The 23524-nt window shown below is 42.9% G+C and overlaps 1 protein-coding gene across 2 annotated transcripts; it reads right to left on the reverse strand.

Moving 5' to 3' along the window:
- Window positions 1-7779: 7779 nt before the first annotated feature.
- Window positions 7780-23392, reverse strand: baz1b (bromodomain adjacent to zinc finger domain, 1B). Of its 2 annotated transcripts, none has more exons than XM_068709214.1 (21): window positions 22662-23392; window positions 21145-21261; window positions 19930-20074; window positions 19448-19640; window positions 19058-19179; window positions 18700-18897; window positions 18398-18586; window positions 16983-18294; window positions 16651-16812; window positions 16280-16418; window positions 16056-16189; window positions 15760-15874; window positions 15569-15667; window positions 15089-15266; window positions 14547-14732; window positions 14218-14365; window positions 13454-13601; window positions 11926-12041; window positions 11046-11185; window positions 10703-10809; window positions 7780-10451 (listed from the first exon to the last, which is right to left on the reverse strand). In XM_068709214.1, the coding sequence occupies exons 1-21, from the start codon at window positions 22778-22780 to the stop codon at window positions 9800-9802; spliced, it is 4719 nt and encodes a 1572-aa protein (XP_068565315.1). In that variant the 5' UTR covers window positions 22781-23392; the 3' UTR covers window positions 7780-9799. The 2 variants fall into 2 exon arrangements, with proteins under 2 accessions (XP_068565315.1, XP_068565309.1); XM_068709208.1 differs by having other exon boundaries at window positions 16026-16189.
- Between the last annotated feature and the right edge of the window lie 132 nt (window positions 23393-23524).

Below are 23524 nucleotides of genomic sequence, written 5' to 3' on the forward strand. Positions count from 1 at the left end.
ACACACACACACACACACACACACACACACACACACACACACACACACACACACACACACACACACACTTTGCACTCATGCACACATTAACATTCCTGCTTACCTTTGAATAGGTATTTCCATATACAATGTGTTGTCTTTTTCTCTTTATCTGCCCATAGTCATATATGGTATACAAACACACACCTCCAGTTTCTTACTCAAACAAAAATCTGAACTTAAATCAGCCCCAACAGCTGCAGCCTTCTTGTGTTTTTTTTTTTAAGTGAATCACCCGTGCATGGTGGAGCAGTACCAGGGGTGGTTATTGGGCCATTACACACTTTAATCTATTTATTGCTGACATCCCCCTCACTGGGCATATGCACACTCCAGAGAAACATGAGCTGAGACAGCAGCAAGGCCATCATGTAACTTAAGATGGATCTGATTTGGAGAGAAAGAAGAGAAAATATAGATGTAAAACTGGAGACCATCTTGCGACCAGCCGTGACACCAAAACGGGCCAGGGGTGTAATGTGGAAGGGGCCCCAATGGCTCCTTCCACACCTCCTACCCCCTACTTCTGAAGCTGCTGTTGCTCTGCAACCTCAAAAGCTTAGTTTATACTCGCCCTAGTAAAGCCAGCGCAAGGCGCGGGCGCCAGAAAATAACGTAATCATGGCCGCCGCCTGGGTCGTGTAGTGGGCACAAGTTGCAGCACTTCAGAATCAGAATCAGAACCATTTATTGCCAAGGTATTGCACATAAATGGAATTTGACATGACGGGTGGTGCACTAAACAATCAACAACAATCAAGACCTGTACAAGCCTTGGTCGTGCACCTCTGAATTTTTGTAACTTGGCGCGCGCAATTACATGACAAATAGTTCACTGATAAAAGCACTATTTACATGTCTAGGGATTGTACGAAGAAGGTCAATTCGCTTTTAAATGCTTTAAAGGCAATACAGTCGTCCATGACTATGAGATACAAGTTTACGGATAATTACAATCCCTCGTCTTCATTGTGGAGGTTGATTTATGGCTTTTTTCCGCTTAAACCTATACAGTTCATGGGTTGCACTCGTTGTCTTTTTGATTGTTCCAAATACCAAGATGATGCTGGCCAAAATGCAGAACTAAAAAAAAAATAGGGTTTTGGGCAGGCAGTATCAAAGAAATAAGTGAAGAGAATTCAGGGAAAACTTAGCGTAATGTAGAAAGACAATCTGGCAAAGGACAAGTAGAAGTGAGCCAGTTTATGTTCTACTGGGGTAATCAAGAAAATGGGAAGCAGGTGAGCAAGTGGGAGGAGCAGGTCAGGTGGTGAAACTGACAGGAAAGAGGTGATCAGAGGGCAGGTGAATGTGACTGGGTCTAAAATGACAAGACTAGTTTCATGGAACACCATAGAATGAAAAAATGAATGAGTGAATGAATGAATGAATGAATGAATGAATGAGTGAATGAATTACTGAACGAATTAATTAATGAATGAGTGAATGAATGAATGAGTGAATGAATGAGTGAAGGGTCTGGGCAGTTTAATAGAAAACATTTGTAAAAAGATAAATTGTCTCTTGGTGTAAATAAGAGTCGACAGTGAAATTCAATTAATTGCAGCTCTGTCTCAGGTGCATGTGTTGTGCAGAGATCTTGTCATAATTTGAGCATTTTTCTTTTAAAACCCGCTCTATGCGCCCCTTCAGAACAGTGAGGAGGAAGTTAATTGGCTTTCTATCATCCACTGCTAAGCTTTACAAAGAATCCAGAGATATATATAAGCCTATTCAACATTTGGGATCACTAGCTTGACTGAACGGTAAGATGAAGCCTCAGTGTGATTCATGAAAGGCCTCCGCCCACTTATTACGTCTACGAGTTTGACTGCCTTTCATCTTCCCCGTAGCGCGCTCATCCAATTGTTGCCGGTGCCATATCTGGATACCCGAGTTCAAAGAAATCCTTGGGTGATTCTGAGGTTATTCCGTCTGGTCATTTTTCAGATTGCCTTTAACATTTTTCCGATTTGTGCCTTCATTTAAATCTTGAATAGTTATATTATTGATAAAGAACGAAAGCAACGTGTACGGGGATACCCTACATTTAGCCGTTTGATGAAAAGCCAGCCTGGAGTATGCGTGTCCAAGTGTGTATCTTGGCACTGGTGTGCCTGGTTGCAGCCATGGCATGGATCATATATGACTGATATGTAAATGCTGCTGTTTGGTCTGCAGGAAGATTCAGACTATTTCAGAGGAGTGCAGGATCCCCTTTGGGGTGAGAGCTCTGTGTTCCCAAGAGAAAAACCATCTTCAGAACTCCTCCGTTTCTGCACTCCCTCGCTTTTCTCCGCTTTTACTTTGGTTATATCATCAAAGGGAGAGGACGCACATGAGTGGAGGAAATTGGGGGAGAAGGCTCTGTTTTGTGAATAATGCATTAATAATCATTTGTGCTTGCACTTAAAGCAGAGAGAAATTTAGGGCATGTCGCCGCTGCGGTCATATAAGTTGATTTTGGCACTCAATTTTCAGGTCACCTTTACGCTCGGTGAACGATTATGTTACTTCTCTTCTCTCTGTTCTTGGCAGACTGTCAGGATTTTTCTGTCTCTTTCCCCCTTGTCCTCATTTTCTCTATGTGCTTTCCAGCAGCTGCCAGCGTGATAGAAGACTGACTGAGCTCATTCTGAAGTGCACCATGATATGACACAAATCGAGTTTACTCTTCCAGTTCAAAAACCCTCTTCATCGCAACGCTCGACTCCAGCAGGAGAGCGTGACTCGTGTGTCATTTTAATGTGACGGCACCGGCGGGACAGGTGTCAGAAACGCAGCAAGTAGGCCTCAGTATAACCTCATCTCAAGCTGTAGACCTGTTCAACACGGAGAGAGATATTTATAAAGACTCGATCCCTAGAGTCATCTGAAAGTGATAGCTAATAAAGGTACCGATAGGTAACAAGTTTAAAGAGGTGACTCAGTTAGTGAAATAGTCACGAAATGCAATCTATTGGTTCCGTGCGAGGGACACAAATTGTCTGGGGAGGTTTTTTGTCTCGCTCGGCACAACTTCTTTTTTCAGGACGACATTATGCTACAAAGCGTAAGTTAGGTTAGGTTTCGACAACAAAACTACTGAGTTAGGTTGAGGAAACCCATCATGAATGTTAGGCTTAGGCAACAAAGCCACAACAACACTTTGTCGAACATCGATATAGTGGTTGAAAGTCCCCTTCTGCTCACCATAAATTGTCTTTGTCGATATTTGCTCTTGAGTGTTGCATTTAATTTGAGTCCATTTGTGTTTTGACATTTCATACTCACCAAACCATTCACCAGGCATCCCCACTATTGTATTAAGGATATTCCTTTAAGTTGTTGTTTGTACATATATCATTACTAACCTCTCAGATGGAAACACACCCAACACTGATGTCACCCTGCAGCACACTTCTACATCATGTTAAACCACCTCCAGTGGTTTATATCTATATTTTGGAAGTAAAGAAACTCTGTTGCAGCTACAACAATAACTATAAAACACCAAAGTAGGGCTGTCGCAATATATCAATAGTAAAAATAACCAAGATATTCAGAAATGTAATATTGATATCATGTTAACAATAAACATGATGATATTGTATAAATATCCCAATGCCTCTTGAATTATGTTACTGTATGTATACAGTTATGGTTACGGACTCTCTCTCCACCTCCCTACTGTCATATTTTGAGTGAAATTAATTGGCCAAAAATAGACAAAACGCACAGTAAACAAAATTAAAGATCACTTAGCATTGCTTTTTTTCAAATTGTTCATAGATATCGCGATAATATCATTATCATGAATTATTTTGGCCACAATAATCACGTAAAAATCAGATATCATGACAGCCCTTCACCCAAGATATTACCTGTATTAATATGGTAGTTCTGTAGCAGTCCCTCATTCTTTGGTACTTTTTATTTCCCCATTTCATTTTAGCTGAACGTCACAATGCCCCTGAGTTGATTGGATGGTTATTCAGATCACCTGCTGTGCACTGTGTGAGGAAGAGCTCCTAATTAACAATTGAGAGCAGCTTGGTGCGTTTCCCCTCTTGGCCAATCAGGTGTGACGACGCCCTTTCTTTAGGGCTTAAGAGAGGTGGGAACCAAATGCTCAGGATATTCTGATCCTTCATTAATACAGAACTCATTTCAGCAGATGTTGACAGCCAGAAACTCTTCTTTGCTGTCTGAACTTTTCTGATTGAGGATGATTTTGAGCATTCTGAAACCAAACTAGAGTGAATATTAAAAAACACCTTTTATCTTGGTTACCTGCATCAGGGTAGACTTTAATACAGTAGACTGTGCTTGCCTAATGATAATGTAACACCCTCAGGCTTTATTTAGTTCTTTTCTATTTTGATTCAAATTCAATGAAACCCCATTTGTTCACATGTCCTTATAATCAAAGAGACATTTGTTTATCATTAAGGAGGCATTTTTTCATTGTGAAGGCACTTCAGTGATATTTGTTTCTCCAGGTGAATATTTCTTAAATAAGCAGTTGGGAACTGGTTCTCTGTTTATTTATTTGTACCGATCAACTGAAATCTGAAGAATCCGTACCGCCACAGTTCATTTTTAAGGCAAACATTTTTAACATATCAAAATAAAAATTTAAGAAGATAAAAGGATGTGGGATATTGTGGTGAAAACATTTTTTTTGGGTCCCGATTAGCTTCATCTAATGCTGCCACTGAGGTCAAACACAAAGACACACAATTAACACAGAAGTAAAATAAGACAGTTAACAGTGCAACATGTAATGATGAGATAAGAAACAACAAACAGAAAAGGACATAAGGAAGGTAAAATGACAAAAATATAAGAGGTTAAAACCAATTCAGGGAACTTGTAATAAATTAATTAGATTTAATGAACATTTTCATTTGAGTATTGTATTGATGAGCAAAGAAAACAAACATTTTTAATTTTTAAATTGAAATGCTTCAACTGTCCTTTAATGTGGTCACAGTAAAGTCACTCCACAGACATGCAGCACATCATGTTTGCTGGAATGAGAGTGAGAAACACTTGTTCGCTCCTTGCCAGATGCCCTCTGCACCGACTTGGACCAGGAGTAAATATTTACAGGGTGGGCTGCTCAGCCCTGCTGTTACACACACACACACACACACACACACACACACACACACACACACACACACACACACACACACACACACACACACTCTGTGTGGATGCCTCGGCCGTACGCTGCTGCTGTCAGTTTGCTCAGGGTTCAAAGATTATTCAGCGCATGGCCAGTGTTTGCTTGTTTTAGAGTGAGGCACCTGCTGCTCCTGCTTCAACCTGTCAGGTCAGACTTTGTGACATAATAGTGGAGGCAACATAAAACCTAATAAGTGTACGATATCTTGTCGAACCACAGCCACCTGCTACAAGAAGTTAAACACAGTGAGATGAGCTGTGAACACAACACTGACCCATATCACTTTTCAAGCCAATATGGTGAATCTTTTTTTTCAAACAGTTGCTTATTTACACATCCAGCAGTTATAGAGCAACATATATTTAATTTGTAGTCTTGTTTGTGTCCAAGTGATGAATGTAAATCCAGTATTCACTCCCCTTTTAGCTCTGTTTTGGTCTCCACCAACTCCTGAGGGAAATGTCTGGCTCTTCAGCTTCCAAATTCTCCAGTATTTTCACAAGGTAGTCTCTAACTGTGTCTTATCTGTTGTTTGGTGCTGAGCCGGTAGTGTAGAGTGCGTTTTCAGAGCCTTTCTACTGCACAACAACATTTTGAGAGCAGTGAATGTGAGCCAAAACAGTAATGTTAAAAGGTGGGACGGCTCAACAATGAGCTGAAGCATGATATGAAGCTCTGTAAAGCTGAGAGGAGCTGCAGAGTTGGGTGACTTCACTACAAGTGATGCCTTTCACATTGTCCCCAATGTAAAAAATATTGATTGTAAAGCGCTTAACAATACATTTTACTGCTCTCCAACAGGTTGGAGTCATCTGCTTCTTTTATTAATGTCATTATTTTCACTCTGGCAAAGTTTTTCCACGTTCCACACAAAATAGACAAAAGTGTGAATTTTCTCACTCATATTTAACGTGTTTGCATGCTAATATTTGCACTAGCAAAGTACAGATGAGGCTACTATCATTGTTTGCAGGTGTTTGGTCCTAAACTAAAGTATTGGACACATTTCAACGTAATGCTGGCGCGAGGAAAAGTAAAAGGGTTTTACCAAAATGTTTCATCCTGAAAGAGGGCATAAATGTCTGCAGCAAGTTTCTTCATATAGGATTCTTTCAGATCATGTAACTGTGTAACTATTTCTGAGCCTCTAAGTCTTACTACTTAGATGATGTCTATTTTAACTCAACAGGGAGTAGAAGTTTGGTGATTAATGCATGTCTCAACTATGTTTCACTGCGTAGGATTCACCATGTGAGGAATGAACAATACTTAAAACACCTTTCATGGGTTTGGAGAGACCCTTATAAATCCGCCAGACTTCTAAAAGTTAATACATCACGACTGTATTGTATTATTCAGGTTAACAACGAGTTCTTGAATTCTAAAGAGGCTTGAGTTCACTTGAAGTTCACTCAAATCATGCAAGTGAGTTCAAGCAAATGTTCAGTTTGTTTTGGCTCCATTTCCCAAACCAGTCAGCCACCGAAAACTGGCTGTCACAGCGATTCAGTCAGCAGTAAGACTCAGAAATAACAACAAAAGCTGTGACTTCCCTCCCAACGCCTCAGGGCACGTAACTCATAATGTCCTCAATCTGCCATCAACTTCTTTTCTTGTGGGTCAAGAACACGGACCTGTAGCCTCCGTCTTCTTTTGTGGCTCAAAATGCTGCAGTTGCAAAGACTTCCGGGGAAGATGGACAGGAACGACACACTTTCATTTTAAATATAGAGCTTCAAGGAATGTCAGTTTAAATCATGTCTGCATTCTTATTTCCAAAATTGGATTTTATATTTATGTTTATAATAGCTGAATCCAGCCATCACTGTGTTTGAACGCTCACTAATCAAGTGTTACGTTTCCACTGACTTTCCACATCTCTGACCTTTTCTCTGATCCATCTCAGCCCCAAACACCTGTTGCCAAATTACAGATGGCTCAGCGGCTGTCAGCACTTCTTCTTGCTGTCCTCCTTGCACTCTCCTCTGCTGCATGCATCACAGACACACCCTTTGTATGATATTCATAGTCTATATAACTTTGGGACTTTCCAGTTTTTTAGTTATCTTTGCTGCCACCTATCACCTGTACGGGCACGTTTGTGGAGAGAGCTCCCTGTGAAACCTGCTACTACCGACTGCAGCTAAATCATTATTTTGGTCTATAAGAAGCCAAATTCAATGGCAGTCTAGTCTAGACACGGTAATAACTTTGTGTAAATATCTTAAGTTTCTTGTGTCCACAGCTTTCTATTGGTCTTTTCTGTAAACCGAGTGCATTGAGGATATTAATATTGTTCCTTAAAGTTAAATATGAAGTGAATTATAGAGCCAGAGTTGTGTGATTAAGGCCAAACTCAATCATCCCAAGCTTAACATTTTCCACAAAATGTTTTCATGGCATAAGTATAAGTCCAAGTTGCTCAGCCTCCTTTGTAAATATTGAAGCCATTTCTCCTCTGCAACGTCACTTTTGATTGTTTCAACACAAACAGATTTGAAGCTAATTTGGCTTCTATTAGAAGACTGAGATGCTCCTGAGAAAAGAGTCCACATCAGAGAGTAAGACCATGTTTGATATTTTATTAAAAAGTAAAATTAGACAGGCAGTCACGGCTAACCCGTTTTCCTCCACAATCATCGTCTTAATACAAGGCTTTACAGATGGCAGTGATGTGTGACCAGGGGGACGCTCACCGGCTCAAATAAAACAGGGAGAACTACGGTCTTCGTCCATAGCCTTTATTGGAAATTCTTTACAAGTGAATCCTCCTAACCTGCCCAAACCCAGCTTTAGACTATAAATATATATATATAAAAAAAGGAAGTGTAAAAGACTTTTTGCAGTTCCCCAAAGAACAAAGAAAGCATTTACAGTCAGGTCTCAACTTGAGAAGGGCAGTTTGTTCGTTGAAATGTCAAACAATTACAACAGTGATTTAAACAATTTGTGAATTGTCAGGAACAAAGCCGGAATTAAACAAAAACAGGAGGGGGGGGGGGAGGCAATCGGTGGCCAAGTGAAATCAGAAAGGTGACGATGAAAACCTCACTAGAAAAACACTGAACGGCACAGAATGAAGAGGTCAAACCAACCACAGCCTTATCAGGATACATATACATCGCTGGCAACCTCACCACAAACTACACAAACTTCTGCACATTCAAAAAGGTGTGTTACGTCGTGACTGTGTAGGAGTTATTACAAAAAGAAGTTGTAGAGCCAAGATACACCAGCGCCATGGAGCTCCCTCAGTCCTTTGATGAGCAGAGAGTCACAGCAGCACCGTCACTGAACTGCTGCTGGACGAAGAGTGTTCAGAGAGCACCACCTGGTGACTGAACCAGGACATGCAGGGAAGCCTTCATTCGCCTTTCTGGAGCCGTTTCACCCTCGATGTGTGCGTCACTAAATAAAAATTTAAATGAGCGACATAACGTTTTAGTTACAAAATGTACAAGTGACTAAATTATCTTTGCCGTGTTCTCTTCATTGACTGGGAGAGCCCCCCGGTTATTCAAAGCCTTGCCATTTATTTGATGTGATTAAGATCAACAAGTTATTCTTTACAATACCAAATAAAAATGTGCAAAAAATATCAAATATTCAAAAATGCCCATTTTCTTAACAAATGTCACATTTGTTGTTTTTAAACACTGTTTACAAATGTTTATGCACATAATTTCAACAAAGTCTGGTCCTGCAGCTGCTGGCATAATAATAGGTGCACTTTACACAGGAGTGTAAACTGGTGGACCGTTGAGGTACCGGTTCTTTTTAAAGTGGCAGGGCACTACAGAGGAAAGGCTGCTCAGCTCCACACGCCAAGAACCAGACTCCAAGTCCAGTCCGTGTTTTTGAAAACATCTTGGCACCATGAGAGCTGAGAAGAAACTTGTGTTTTAGCACGAAATTGACGCGACTACACGTGTGACCTGAAGTGTCGACCCAGCTTTTGACACTAAATCTGCACCTGGGCTGGGAAAAAAAAAAAATTATTCTAAAACTAGTAAAAACCCTATCAAGTTCAACTATAGACTGGCATTTGACCAAAGATAATCTTGGTGTCAAGATGCTTAGTAGTCAGAGCGATTTACAGGTGAAAGGAGTTATCAGTCATCAGCGTTGTTTTTTAACAAAAAGATTTCCCAGAGGGTTTCGGCTACATGGACACCATCTCTTTAACTGACAAAATTTTAAGTCAAATTACACACGTGTGTGTGTGTGTGTGTGTGTGTGTGTGTGTGTGTCTCAACTTGGAACAGAAATTCAAATCAAAGAGTCTTAAGGGCTACAAGGACCCATCTATTATCTCAGATGTCTCATTTTTCTTTGTTGAAAAAAAAAAAAAAGAAGAAAAAAAAAAGAATCACCTATATTAAACATGTTACAAATATAAATCAGTTTTCTTTTGTCGTTTTTCAAAATATGAACAGAAATTCAAGAACACAAAAAAGTCCTTCTGAGGATTAAGTCCCGCTGGCTGTGAGGAGGAGGAGGAGGAGGGCTCTTGATCATTTAGAAGAGCGGGACAGAAATTTTAAATCAAAGAGACGACAAAAAAAAAAAAAAAAAGCACCCTGGACTTCATGAGCGTTTCTGTCGCTTGGAATGCCGCTGCTGGCTGGACCGGTCCTCGTCACTGCTCGCCCCGCCGGCATCACCCCGGCCCCCCCGCTGACGAGTTCTCCGTGTGTCCCGCTCGCCATCGCTATCCTGCTCCCTGTAATCTTTCCTGCCTGAGGTGGTGGAGGTCCTCTTACTCCTCCTCCTGCCATCGTCATCCTCATCATCGTCCTCACCACTCTCGCTCTCCTCTTCCCTCCGTCCTCGAACATTACTGGTTTTCTTCCTGTTCGATTTGCCGTTCTGCATCTTCTTTTTTGGTTCCTCCTCCTCCTCCTCCTCCTCCTCTTCATCATCTTCCTCCTCCTCTTCAGATGTTGCAGGGGCTTGGCTGATGCGTTTGCGTGAACGCCGGCGGAGGTAGCTGAGGCCAGGCAGCAGCTTCTGGAGCAGCTCGGTGAACGTCTGCTCCGTCTTCACCATGCAGGAGAGCACCGTGCTGCCCTGCTGGTTGTACTCCTCTGCGTTGGAGAAGACGAGTTTCAGGTCTTCCAGGAAATCCTGGGCGTGGCGATACGAGCCCTGGCTGAATTTCCCCAGCATAGTTTGGAAATCCATGGGCTGGGAGATGATTTCCAGGTAGTCCTCTGCCTCCTCCACCGACACAGGCTCCCTGTGAAAAAGGAGCACAGCGTGAGATCATAACAATTCATGGTGTCTGAAGTCATTCAAGTAGAAGGAAATGTCTATTTACTACAACAAACTCAAAAGTGTAAAGCAGAAAATCATTTTTGATTTTGTTCATGGGTCTAAAGAGACCAACATCTGCAACATAGCTCTCAAGGATAATCTGGAAATGCAAGTAGTTGCTGCAGCTCCAGAATAAACTGAATGTCCATTCAAAAGATCATATTCTCTGCTCACCTGAAAGGCCAGCTGTAGCGGAATTTTGTCAGTTTCTTGAGAATTTCCTCGCACCTCTCCAGCTCCAGCACCTGTCGGCGCACTCCTGTTTGGGAACTCTGTCGCACCTGAAGACATCACACACACACACACACACACACACACACACACACACACACACACACACACACACACACACACACACACACACACACACACACACACACACACACACACACACACACACACACACACACACACCTGATTTATTCTGACTGAAGGTTTCTGAAATATAATATATTCCTCAATACTTCTGAGAATCAAGACGTAGCTTCTGTACGAGGGAGTCCTGCTGGTTTCTTACCAGTTCATCGATGTCTGCGGGGCTGTTGGGGCCGGTCCTCTGTTTGCTGCTCTGACTACTTGAAGACGACTGCTTCTTAGGTTTACTTTTTGAAATCTTCTGCCGAGATGAAGCCCGCTTATTTTTCTTCCTCGGTCTCACTGTAAAGAAACAATGAGAGGTGATCAAGACGAGAAGAGGAGGTATAAAAAAGGTAGAGCGGAAAAAAAACAAAACAAATTTTGCCATGTGTAAAGAAGATTATCTGTAAATTTGTCACACAACCTGCAGATAGGTAATTATTGTAATGAAGATATTGTTTGAAAGTGTTTAATGCCCAACTGTTCTCTATAGTTTTATTTCGAACAACTCAATCCCAGCGTGCAATGTCGTGAACTATGACAAAGTGTCACTCTAGAAATGAGAAAGATTCTTAGGGTTCTCTCTTGAACTGTTCAGCATTGATGCATCAAACGTCTTAATCGTTATCCTTGACATGCAGGCTTGAAACGACAGCGGGGATCATCCTGTCGCATTCTCTGAGGGAAGCCGGAGAGAAACGTGGCTTCAAAGCAAAAAGGTCCAGACAATAGAGAGGAGGGCCTTAACGCTCCGTCAGCATTCCTCTCATTCCCAACCGTCAGCACCAAGGAACCCCTCATTTCCAAAACCAAACACAATCTGTGACTTTCGGACGACTTAATAAATTTGTTGCATTCTCTTTTTGCCATAGTTTTTAATACAAAACGTCACGCATTGATGATGCAAAGATTACAGTCTGGAGTTGGTCCATAGAAGTCAAAAGAGACTGAAACATGAACTTCTTCTGGTTGAAACCCTTATGCAGAATCATCATCGGGACTATTTTATGAGATCTGGACTCAATCTTGCTGATACTCACAGCTGTGACCCATAGCTTTGTAGTCATTCTCCTCCTCAGACTCTTCATCTTCCTCAGACTCCTCCTCTTCAGACTCCTCCTCGTCCTCTTCTTCATCCGTGTCTTGGTTGTAGTTCCTGCAACAGAGAGGTTGGTAATCAAAAAAATCGCAAATTACAAAGAAAATTGTCTGTAGTTAAAAAAGAGGCAGGGTTTAGTGTAGAGGTTTTGGGTTTATATTTGTGTCCAATATCAGTGTCATTAATACTAAAGCTAATGCTCTGCCATTTTCCTTTCAATTAAAGGGAGAGTACAAACTAGGGCTGGGCGGTATACCGGTTTTAATTTCCCGTATGATATGAGTTTTTCATATACCGTCATAGCCGAAACAACTGCTGTCACTCTTCAACAGGAACCAAAATATATTGTTTGCCGCGTACAGCGTTACGGTTGGAGCTACTTATGTAGTGAGAGGGACCCCTACATTATAGTTATAACACAACAATTAATAACCCACAACTAACGCTCTTTAACAGGGCAACACCACAGCACACAACAGTTTGTGACACATAAACAATTTGTAACACTAATAATTGTACATTTATAAAATTTCACTGCCGAACAGCATGCTGGGTACAGCTCGGTAGCTAGCCGTTAGCACAACAGTCTGCTAACAGCTGGGAGAGGCTCCGTCGCGTTACTTAAAGAACAGAAAAGAGCGATGCAGGAGGAACAAGAGAGACCGGAGATGCACCAATAGAGTCTGTGCCCAAGAGAGGAGCTGTGTCTGCTGTTTGGAAGTGTTTTGGTTTTAAAAAATCCGACGTTTTGCAAGTTTGATGTTGTTGATGCCGCTGCTGGTAACACCAGCAACTTACGTCACCTCAGCAGAAAACGTGAGTTATTTTCAATCTGAAATTTACACCTTGAAAACTGCAAACCTATCTACGTCATATTTTTATGTTTGTTAAACTATCAGTAGTGATAACTAAATGATATGCTTATTATACATATTACAAACAAAAACACTTTAAAAACTCAAAAAAAATAATTTAAATGATTTTTTTTTTTTTGCTTTTTGGGGTATTTTGGTTAGACACATATGCAACGCGGATTACCTTGTACTATGTGTTGTATTTGTTATAAATGTACGTTGGTACATAAAAGGGTGATAAGAAGCTGTACTGGAGGGTCTTAGGACCCAGGGGAATGTAGGTGAAGGAAGCAGGATGAGAAGGAAGACACTCCACACAAACAGCTGTTCACCGCTCGCTGCCCGGCTGGTTCTTGTGTTAAAAATGTCCGCTTAATAATTAAACGCTCGATAAAAATCATTTTCGGCGTTAATTAGTTAATGCGTTAACACAAAAAAAATAAAAAATAAATAAAAAAAAGGTTGTTTTTTTTCTTTTTTCTTTTTCTGTTTAGGTTTTAAAAACCTAAACAGATAAGCTAGTCATTGAAGAAAAATGTGTTACTGTCACCCCCAATGTAGTACGACTGTTTACAACGAAAGAAAACAGTGACAAAGTGTGAGGCAGACGGTCACCTTGAACGGGAGCCACGCCTGGCGACAGTAGGCTGGCAGGCCGGGCAGAGCCACTCTCCGGTAGGGATGCCATACAGGGCCGGCCGCAGACAGAACAGGTGGAAGGCCTTGTTGCACTCATCACAGAGGATAAGTTTCTCATCATCACCTGGAAGAGATCAATATGTAAATCTTAGCTCTGAGCTAAAGAAGTTGTTTTTTTTTAAATTCAGTATGACAATATTTTTGTTCCTGTCTTCACTCCCTGAAAGGCCAACAAAACGTGTGTGCAGCTGTGCAAGTAAACAAGTTTTCTTTTATCGTCATCTTATCACTACAGGTTCACCTGTTGGCCTGCGGAGCTGGCTGCTCTGTACGTAGACCTGCCTGACACTACTAGTCTCTCCTGCTCTGAGCCTGTCCCTGCTGCCCTGTTTGGATCTGGGCCTAGACTCCATCAGCTTCAGCACAGACGAGTCATGCTTGAGCACTAGACAGGGAGCAGAAGGGTAGTAGTGGAGCACTGCCTCGCTCACATTGCAACTCAATAATCCAGCACACCTATTAAGTAAGGACTGACTGTTTCTTCATGAGAAAAAACAGAAGAAACCATGTTTATTAGACAGGAGACTGTAGTGGTGCAACAGTTCCGTTTTGAACAAAAAAAGCCATGTTATAACAAAAGCATTTCTATTTCAATAAAAGGCATAATGCTCTTATTTCTACTGCTCCAATTCTTTTCTTTGAGACATAATGAGTGAGACAGCAGCTGAAAACTAGCCTACCTTTCCTGCGACAGACTTTGCAGCGAGCGTTCTCAGCAGACATGTCCCACTTAATGCAAGCATCCAGCATCCCCAGCAGGACATGCATGCGGGAAAAGGTCTGGGCCTCTCGGAGGGCAGTCTTCCACTTCTCTACCGCGGTTGCCACCTGAGAGGAAGAAGCACAGACTTATTTAAACTCACGTGAAGAAAGACTTGAATAGTGGTAGCTCTGCCTGTACAAGTATTCAGTGTTTTTCATGAGCAAACTTCAGCATTTAATGTTGTTATGTGAGCCATCTCATATTGACTTAAAACTGAACTTGAACACTGAAACTCTGTTCTCTTACCCTGGCCTCTTCTGCCAGTCTCTTCTCGTCGTCCACCTCCTCGGCCTTGCTGCTTTCCTCCCCTCCTTGCTTTTTCTTCTTCTTCTGCTTGGGGGCCATGAATCCCTGCAGGAACTTTTTGATTACACAGGCCTGAATGGTGATGATGCACTCACCAAAGTCTTTCAAGTTCTCCATGTCTTTCAACTGTGAATAGCAGATGAAACGGGGGGGAAAAAAACGTTAGGAATTACAATCACAACGTTTTGTGGACAAATCAGAAATATACATTATACAATCAGTAGAATTTCACTGTATGGGTAAAACAGTTTAATCCGATAATTATATATATATATGAATAAACTAAATTTAAATAAAACATTTTTTTTACCAAATCACTTGTCTGGGTGGACACATCTTCATAATCAAAATAGCTTTATCACATTATGCTTTATGTCTACAGTCTGACAAGGTCCTACAAAATCACTTAAACTGAAAGATTAAGAATCTTCAGTGAACATTAATATTGATATTGGCCAGATGTAAACAGACAAACTAATGACCTGCTCTTCGATGTCTACGTTGTCGTCCAGGTATCCCAGGCCTCCCTTATGGAGGCGTGAGGCTACCTCTTGGATGTCACTGCGCAGGTAATTGAGCAGCTCTGTGAAGCCGTCGCAGGTCCTGAGGCCCAGTTTGCCTTTACGGCTCAGATGGACCGAGTGGAGGACGTCCTGGTACCTGAAACAGGGAAGAGACGGCTTCATATTTTCTCCATCACTGCTGCCTTGTTAAAAACAATATCTGTTTTGCCCGCTTCTTTTCATTGTTCATACTTTTTGACGCACTGGGGGTTCTGTATTCACTTAAACAACTTAACAAGCTTGCTGCTGCTATTAATACAAACACAACAAATGATCATTTCAAAATAAGGCACATCTGTCCAAACAGAATGTAAAAGCTTTAAATAGCTCAGCAGGTAATGCTTTAGCTGTAGACACGTTTGTTAAAGTAATCATCTCTTATAATGAGAGTGTATGCACCTGCTTTGTATCTTCGCCTTCAGTGCACTCTCTCGAACCCCCTGAGGATGAAGACTCTCCACTAGTTCCTCCAGTTCAGCTGAGTTGTCACAAACAAACCTGTATTCAAAAAGGCAGAATATTAGAATGAAAGATTGTGTAAAAAGAAAAGAAATAAAAAAAGAAAGAGAAGACAGAAACAAAGCTCTAACCAGAGGTTCTGTCCTTGGTTGGGAATAGTAGTTTCTATGCAGACGTCTGCTGCTGCTCCCTGCTGGGCTCCCTCACTTATAGCACCGTCTATGCTGCCATCGTCCTTTTCAGCTCCTACAAAAATCATTCATTATCATTATTAAGACCAAAATGTCCACGCACAAAACTCAGAGCGAGATAAAGGGTTGCAGATTTGATGCCAATATTTGTTTTTTAACATATGTAAACATTTCGATGAAGGTAACTTGCACTAAAGTTACTGTACCTTGTGAATCATGAGTAGCGGCCGACTCACCCTCTTCTTCCTCTTCTACCTCGGGTTCGGCTGGTTTGTCCTCAGGTGGAGGGGTGAAGCTGTAGTCGATGCTTTCATGCACCCAGCCTTTCTCAATGTACAGACCAGGAACCACGTCAGAAAACAGCCAGTATCTGAACAAAAGCATCCAGCAACCACGGTTATAATTTACTTTGTTATACAAATTCACATTTATCTGAGTATAAACAGTGTTCAGCACTGACCTGTTATGATTTCTGTCAGTTCCTAGTGGGGTCCTGCGTGTGACGAGTCTGGCTTTGGTTATTCCATCCTGAAAGGCTCTTTCTACAGAAGCCCTCTGTTTACGCATACGCTCCTCTTCAGCCTCCTTCTCCATGCGCTCTTTGGGAAAATAACACAGAAACAAATAAGAGTGAGGTGTAGCAACTTAAAAACTATAAAGTAATTAACAGTAAAAATGGCACGCTTTCACAAGATCTCAGTGATGGAAAGACAAAATACTGAGAGAATTGTTACATGTGGTATCAAGCTCGTCAGTTAACCAGCTCGCCTTCTTTTTAAATAGCACAATTTGAAATGTATTAACAGCTCAACTCCTTGCAACAAAGTTTACCTTTGTTCTGTCGGTCCATCTCCTCTTTGTCCTTCTTGGCCTGCATGGACATCAGCCGCCGGCTCTTCACTGAGCTGATCATGTCCTCCGGCTCCGGTTCTGGCTCTACCTTTACTTCTTTTTTGCTCTCCTTCTTAGCAGCCCCCTCTTTCTTTTTCTCGCCTTTGAGCCCAGAAGAAAAGAGCAAAAAACATTAATATATTGGTGCTATCAATAAAAGACTAATGCAAAGCTGAAGGAAGATTTAACAATAGAAATTATAAAAACATATTTGTAATTTCATTCCTCCATTAAAAACAGCAGGAAGAGCTCTCCGGCTAAACCCCGCCTACCTTTGCCCTCCATCTCCTTTCGCATCTGCTTCTCGGCCTTCTTCCGGTCGTTGACCTCTTTCAGCATGGCCAGACGCTCCTTCCACACCTCGGCTGACCGTTGATGCATGGCGTCGACGTGGTCTTCAACTGAGTACGTCATGAGTATACGGTGGCACAGTGCCACCAGCAGGCTGACCTTCTCCTCGGGGCTCAGCTCAAACACCTCGATTGTCTCGAGCTTCTCCAAGAACTCGCTGGTCACCACGTCGTCGAAGCCGCCCAAAGCCCCCGTGTCCACCGAGCCCAGGTTGCTCTCCTCCCCGTGGGCGTCACACGGCCGCAGGCACAACCGTGCCAGCTCTGAAACAGAGTGCATGGTGAGCGGGATCTCGGATAACGGCATGTCGAGCTCACTGTAGCCTTCTGCCAGCTCATCCTGCAGCAGTGTTTGAAGCAGCACCACCAGCACACGGTTCAGGTAGAGGAAGCCGGAGCGTTCGCCTGCCAGTGCCTCCATCAGAGCCACTGCTGTGATGGGATACTGGTCATCAGGCATCAGCAGCCCTGCGTAGCACTGCAGGAAGTCCACGACCATAGCCACGTCACCAAACAGGGTGTTGGGCAACCCCTCGGGCATGTCTACGAGCTTGAACACCGGCAGAGTCTTGCCACCTTCAATCTCCTGGTCCTCGTATCGGCGCGACAGTTCGCGGCGGACCAGCATCTCCTTCTCGCGCCTCTCTTTGGCCTTTTCTCGCAGCTTCTCTCGGAGTTCCTCGCGCTTCTTCTTCATCTCTTCCTGCTTTTCCTCCTCGCTCATGGCCGCCCAGCGCTTCTTCTGCTCCAGCAGCTCCCAGCGTTTCTGCACTAGCTCCTTGAGCTCCTCCGGCAGCCGGTTCCGATCATCTGGGGACAAGGTCTTTGCGGCCTTGGAGATGAGGGAGGAGAGGGAGTTCTTTTTGTCCTCCTTGCCCTTGTTCTCCTTATAGTAACGAAGGAGGTGGAGAGCCATAGGGTGCAGGGGCTTCCCCAGTTTGGGCGTACCCATTCCAGAACTACGGGCTCTCTTCTTAGGGCTCCCAGCAGAGGTGCTCTTCGCCAGATGCAGCAGAGTCATCTGCTTCATTTTCGGCGTCTTAGCGCCAGCTTTACCGTCCTTTTTAGAAGCTTTGAGGACATTGAGCTTCTTATCGCCGCTCTTTCCGGTTTTCTTTCCTTCTTTCTTGTCCACGGACTTCCTGCCTGATTTTGGAGTGGGAGCCGAGCCTTTGCCTTCTCCTTTCTTTGGAGTTCCAGAGTTCTTCATCTTTAGAGGGGAGCCATTCATTTTCTGAAAAACAGACAATATGAGCCCATGAAGCAAAGCTTTGACTTTACCCCATCATCATAAAGTAATAACTGACACGCGATAATGTACATACAAGCCAGCTTACCTGCATGTGGCCCCAAATGGTTGGACTAAGGGGCATGCCTAAAGAGTCTTTCTTTCTGCTCCTTTTCTTCTCTCCCTTCTCGTTTCCTGAATCCTCTCCTGGTGTGTCGGGGGTCTTGAGCCTCTTGCTCGGTTTACCCTCTGGAGATGACAAGCTCTTACGCTTTGCGGAGGGATTCTCTGCTAGAAACTTTAAACAAAAAAAATGGGGGGGGGGGGGGGGGGGGAGTGTGAGACAAGATCAAGCAATATCTTTAAAATTGTCTAATATGGGAGCAAAAAAAACGACCATGAGTAAATTACCTTGTGTGGATCAAGAAGAAAGTCACTGAATTTGCTGGGCAAGTTGAATTTTTTCACGAGTTCATCTTCAACCACCCAGGGAGCACTCTCGCCCATGCCCAGCCTCAGAGCATAGTGCCTGATGAAGTAGCGCATGATCTCCTTGGTCGGAGGGCGCTCCGTTCTGAAAAGACTGTCCGCCGGGACGTCACTGATCACCTGTGAGACAAGTCAATAGGGAAGATTCAGCGTCAGCTTCTTTAAAAAAATACAAACTGGGTAGACCTCAAAAGATCATGAACCACAAATGGAAGTAATATACTGTCATGGTTTCAAAAGACCAGTTGAGACACTTTCTTCTTGACCACAGGATACAGACCTTATCCTCAGTGATGAGCTTCACGTCGTACTTATGGGGAAGGAATTTGGGCATTACCCATCTCTTCCTCTCCTCCTTCATGGCAGTGGGAAGTTTCCTTGGTGAACGGCGTGCTCTGTCACCTGATAGGTAGTGAAACAATATGTTAAAAAAAAAGAAGAAAAGTAGAGCATTTTCCTGTCCCAATCGTGTAGAAAAAGTGGCTGAAACTTTGTGAAATAAGTGGAAACTGGGAAAAAGAAAACATTCCATCTGAAGAAAAAAAAAAAAAAACTTTCTCTGGGCCTACAACCAATACTCCACATGTACAGTACAAAAGGAACACACTGATCATCATACCACAGGTTTTGTCATATCCATGGTGCACGACTACAATCTATTGGAACTCACTGAGACTCTCTCTCCTGTTCTCCTCTTCTCTGGGAGGAGGTTCTTTCCTCTGGTTCTCCTGACTTGCGTTCTCCTTGTCGCTGGATGGAGAGTCACAGGCACCTTCGAGCTTCTTCTCCCCCGACTCACCCTCTGGATTTTCAAGGGGATGGATCTTCACCACCTTCACTTGCAAACTTTTGTCCTTCCCCACCTGAAGTGAAAAAGTCTTGTGAGAATCTCAGAACACAAGAGGAAGTTTTCCTTTAAAACACCTGCTTTCCACTGCACTACCACTGAGGATGGGTATCTCTTATGTTTAACCTTTGCAGGGAATGTAATTTCTTAACACTTTTTTAAAAGAACCGAAAGCACCTGCTGAGGCAGAACATTCATCTTAGCATGCTAATAAGCTTTAGTAAATGGTGTCTAATTTGTTGATAAAAATAAAAAATAAAAAATAAATAAAAAACAAGGTTGGGAATTGAAAAGGACAAACTGACCAGGAAGTCACACTCTTCATCCACAGCATATTTGGTGAGGATTTCCAGCCAGGCCATTTCAACCAGTTTGTCTAAAGACACTGTGTTGTGGTGGACCATCTCCAGAACTGGCTTCTCAAACCACTGGGGATACTCCTCCTGAAGCCTGCACACAGAAAATAATCAGCATTAAGAACAAACAAGGTTTAACAATACATGCAGATGAAAGTGCAATACAGTTAAGTGTCTTGCATTCCCCTCGTAATAAGCTCAGATTTTGTAGTAAGCGAGACACTGATTTTAATGCCTTGATGCTCAGCAAACAAGGCCATTGACATATCAGACAATTGACAATTGAATTTTTTCAAGGGTGTGAAGCAATCTATTGACATGATTTCTTTCACATTGTTTTTATTAGATTTCTGCAACGCATTCGTCACCAGGATGAGAGCATTACATAACTGGGCAACAAAGGGCTGGGAGTGACCAGTAGGGGGAGTAAATCCTCCTGGCTGATATAATTAGACAGAGCTTAAACAAAGCCTGTGATCCTCAGCGACTTGAGCTCCGGGCAACTGAGCAATGTTCTGCCCCGTCTTTGCTGTGAGATATCATTGGCCACATATGGTTTGGTCCAACTTTCTCTCGCCGACAGCAGACATACATACATACATACATACATACATACATACATACATATATATAGTATACGCACACCTGGTTGCTGATGAGCGGACTTACAAAGATCAGTTTAACTATTCTACATTTTATATGGCTGTTTTTGCCCCCATTTTGCAGATCAGGATAAGGAACTCTCACCAGGCCATTGCAGATTCAAGGATGACTCAATCCCACACCCTCTAAATAGAATGAGAGGAGGAGCAGCAGATTTATCCAATCATAGCAAAGCAGCCAGCCTTGTGACCTTCACTGGGAGAGTACGGCTCTTCCGTGATACTACCGAGCTGCTGTCATAGAGGGAAATCTGCTTTTGAGGGCATCTAAACAACCAGTGGTGGTCTATCTATTTAGAAGAGAATGGGAACCAAGAGGTTTACTGGGCATCTGAATGCAAAGCCCTGCCATCTACTGAACTGTACCTGTGTGTTCTTCACAGAACTCCATCAACAGCCTATCTGTACAGGCTTTGGACAGCAGAGAGTAGACTAATGGCTCTTTTTTCACAAGTTGGATAGAATCACGTACATGCAAACACAAACAGGGTGTCATACTAACAGTTCTGTGACTTCTTGTTCCTCCTCCCATGCTTCAATGTGCGTGAGTTGACCGCTTCCAGTGCTCTTGCATGTCCAGATGTGCTCACTATACCTCTGCAAGCGTGCCTCATATTCTCTGTAGGCGTTTGGTTAAAGAAATTACAACAGTCATATGGAAACAGTTCCTCCTTATTTAGCCATTTACTTACTATTTACAAGCAAGACACACGTGGTCTGATGTTGACAGAAATATAGAAAGAGGCAAAGTCAAGGGACACCCAACCAACAGACATAACAAAAACTAAATGCACGGTTATACGCTAAGAACTAAAGTGTACAAATGGTGTAATTAACAATGCAAAACTGGGAAAAGGTAAGGGGAGGTAGGAACGAATAATGATGATGATGATGGTGATGGAAGCTGGAAAAGAGTCTTGGCTACCCAATGATGAACAGAAGTTCTGTGGAAAGTTATCCCACTTCTACAAATAGTTAATGAAAGTAGAAAGTTTGACTGCGCTACCACTGAAAACTGCAGTAACTACAACAGTAAAGTGAAAATCCCTGTTACTGTAGATGGGATAGCATGGAGAGGTATAAGTGAGGCCTGCGCTTCACATAGCTGTTCTTTACGCAATGATGACAAATGTCGATGTTAAAACGTTAGATAAAAACAGTAGAGTGAGCAAATGTGCTACGACACTGTAGAAAACCAAATCTACTAGAACTAAAGACAACTTAGGTAACCATAATTAAAACTTAGAAGTTAATTTCCACACTGCGTGCGTCACGTTGGGTTTTCATAACTGACAGTTGAGGACCTCTGACGTTCAAAGTTTTCACTCGGACACCGAAACAAGTAAAGTAAATTTACTATTACAGCATAACCAAAGCTATCTAGCCCAAAAATGCTGCCATGAATAAATAAACCGATTTTAATCGACTACTGTCCTCTCTTGTCAAACTAAAAACAAAAAATACACCGGTAGCTAAGGCTAGCTATTCTAAAGAGGCTAACGTTAAAAGCTAACTCTTACCAACCGAACAACATCCTCAGCCTGAGAGAGAAGACGACGGGCTATTGTGACATAATGGGATACCTAACGTTAGCATCGTGCTAGATAACCGCGCTAGCATTGGTGGCTGTCAGCGGGGCCGTGAAAGCTGAAAGTGAAAGGACGTCTTTATCGTCTCTCTTTATTTAACTATGCATATATATTTTCCTATGTGCCACATAAAATACAGCAATATCACTAGCTTTTAGAAATAGCCAGCTAACTTAGCTGCATTAGCAAAGCGGTGTAACCATTAGCTAGCTAACTAGCTAGCTAGCTATCAGTGTAACGTTACACTGTGTACATGCGGGTAAACATTAAATGGGGAAACCGCCAGGTAACATTAAATTAGGTTCATTAGCCGGCTCTCCGGTCCTTTGCATGGGACTATGTGGGCATCAGTTTAGCAAGCTAGACAAAGTCACGTATACAGCATGCCGAGTGGCTCGATAAGTCTGAGCATCATCACGTTAAAGGATACTCTTTGTTCCTGAAGGCCTCCTTGGTGTGCTCGATGATGTAGACCTCCTCTCCCGGGCCTGGTGGCTCGGCTAGCGGCTTAGTCAGTGGATACGGTTTCCGGCCTAAAAGCGGTGCCATTTCCAAATCCACAGATGGCACGGGGTGCCAATGGTAGAATTAAATCGTCTAGTACAATAATATGTAGTAATATGTCTTTAGCATGTATGCAAGTGTCCCGCAAATATCTTAGCACGTCTCACGTTACCGCCGGCAGGCCCGGCTCCAACGTGTAGCAGCTAGCTGACTAGCTAACGCAAACGGGCTCAAACGCTATCTCCTTGCAAAACAATAACAGTGCGCTTATTCTTGCCGCCCGCCTCATCGCATCCTTCTTCTCTCCTCTAGTAGCGGTGCCATGCTGGTTTTACGCAGTGTCTCAGATGTAAACCAGGTTGCCGGACTTGTCTCTCGGTATAGTTAGTAAACTTTTAGCTCCTCCGAGTGAACATGTAAGGATGAACCACACCGAACTGCTCAGTTCAGAAGGAGGTATGGCGCGTTGAAGAATCCAAAGTCTTTCCAAACTAGGCCTGTTCTCGTTGAATCACTTGTATTCCCCGCGTGTTCGTACTGCCGGGGCTTCTTGTTATCGGATAAGAGAATTAGCAAATGCTACAAAAAAAGTAACCTGGATCAATCAAGAGGTTAATTCCTTGTCGAAATGGCGGGAGTTTCTAGTCCACCGGCACACGTCCGTCCGCAATCGGAACTCCGTTTCCCCGGCAGCAAGCAGCGTCGCGAGCACGCCCCGCCCCCTCTCGACGTTCATTGGCTCCCTCAGTAAAGCGCCTTCGCCGAATTGCTCTGAACCAGTGTCTGATT

This window comes from Cebidichthys violaceus, unplaced genomic scaffold (assembly GCF_023349555.1).
Source record: "Cebidichthys violaceus isolate CVI_PGR_0920_01 unplaced genomic scaffold, fCebVio1.0.p SCAF_1, whole genome shotgun sequence".
Taxonomy (NCBI): domain Eukaryota; kingdom Metazoa; phylum Chordata; class Actinopteri; order Perciformes; family Stichaeidae; genus Cebidichthys; species Cebidichthys violaceus.

Coding starts and splice junctions, on each gene's coding strand:
- baz1b (XM_068709208.1), bottom strand. CDS start 22,780: ATGGCACCGCTTTTAGGCCGGAAACCGTATCCACTGACTAAGCCGCTA. Junction 15,668..15,759: donor AACCAAGGACAGAACCTCTG/GTTAGAGCTTTG, acceptor TTTTGAATACAG/GTTTGTTTGTGACAACTCAG. Junction 10,452..10,702: donor CGCTACAGCTGGCCTTTCAG/GTGAGCAGAGAA, acceptor CCTTTTTCACAG/GGAGCCTGTGTCGGTGGAGG.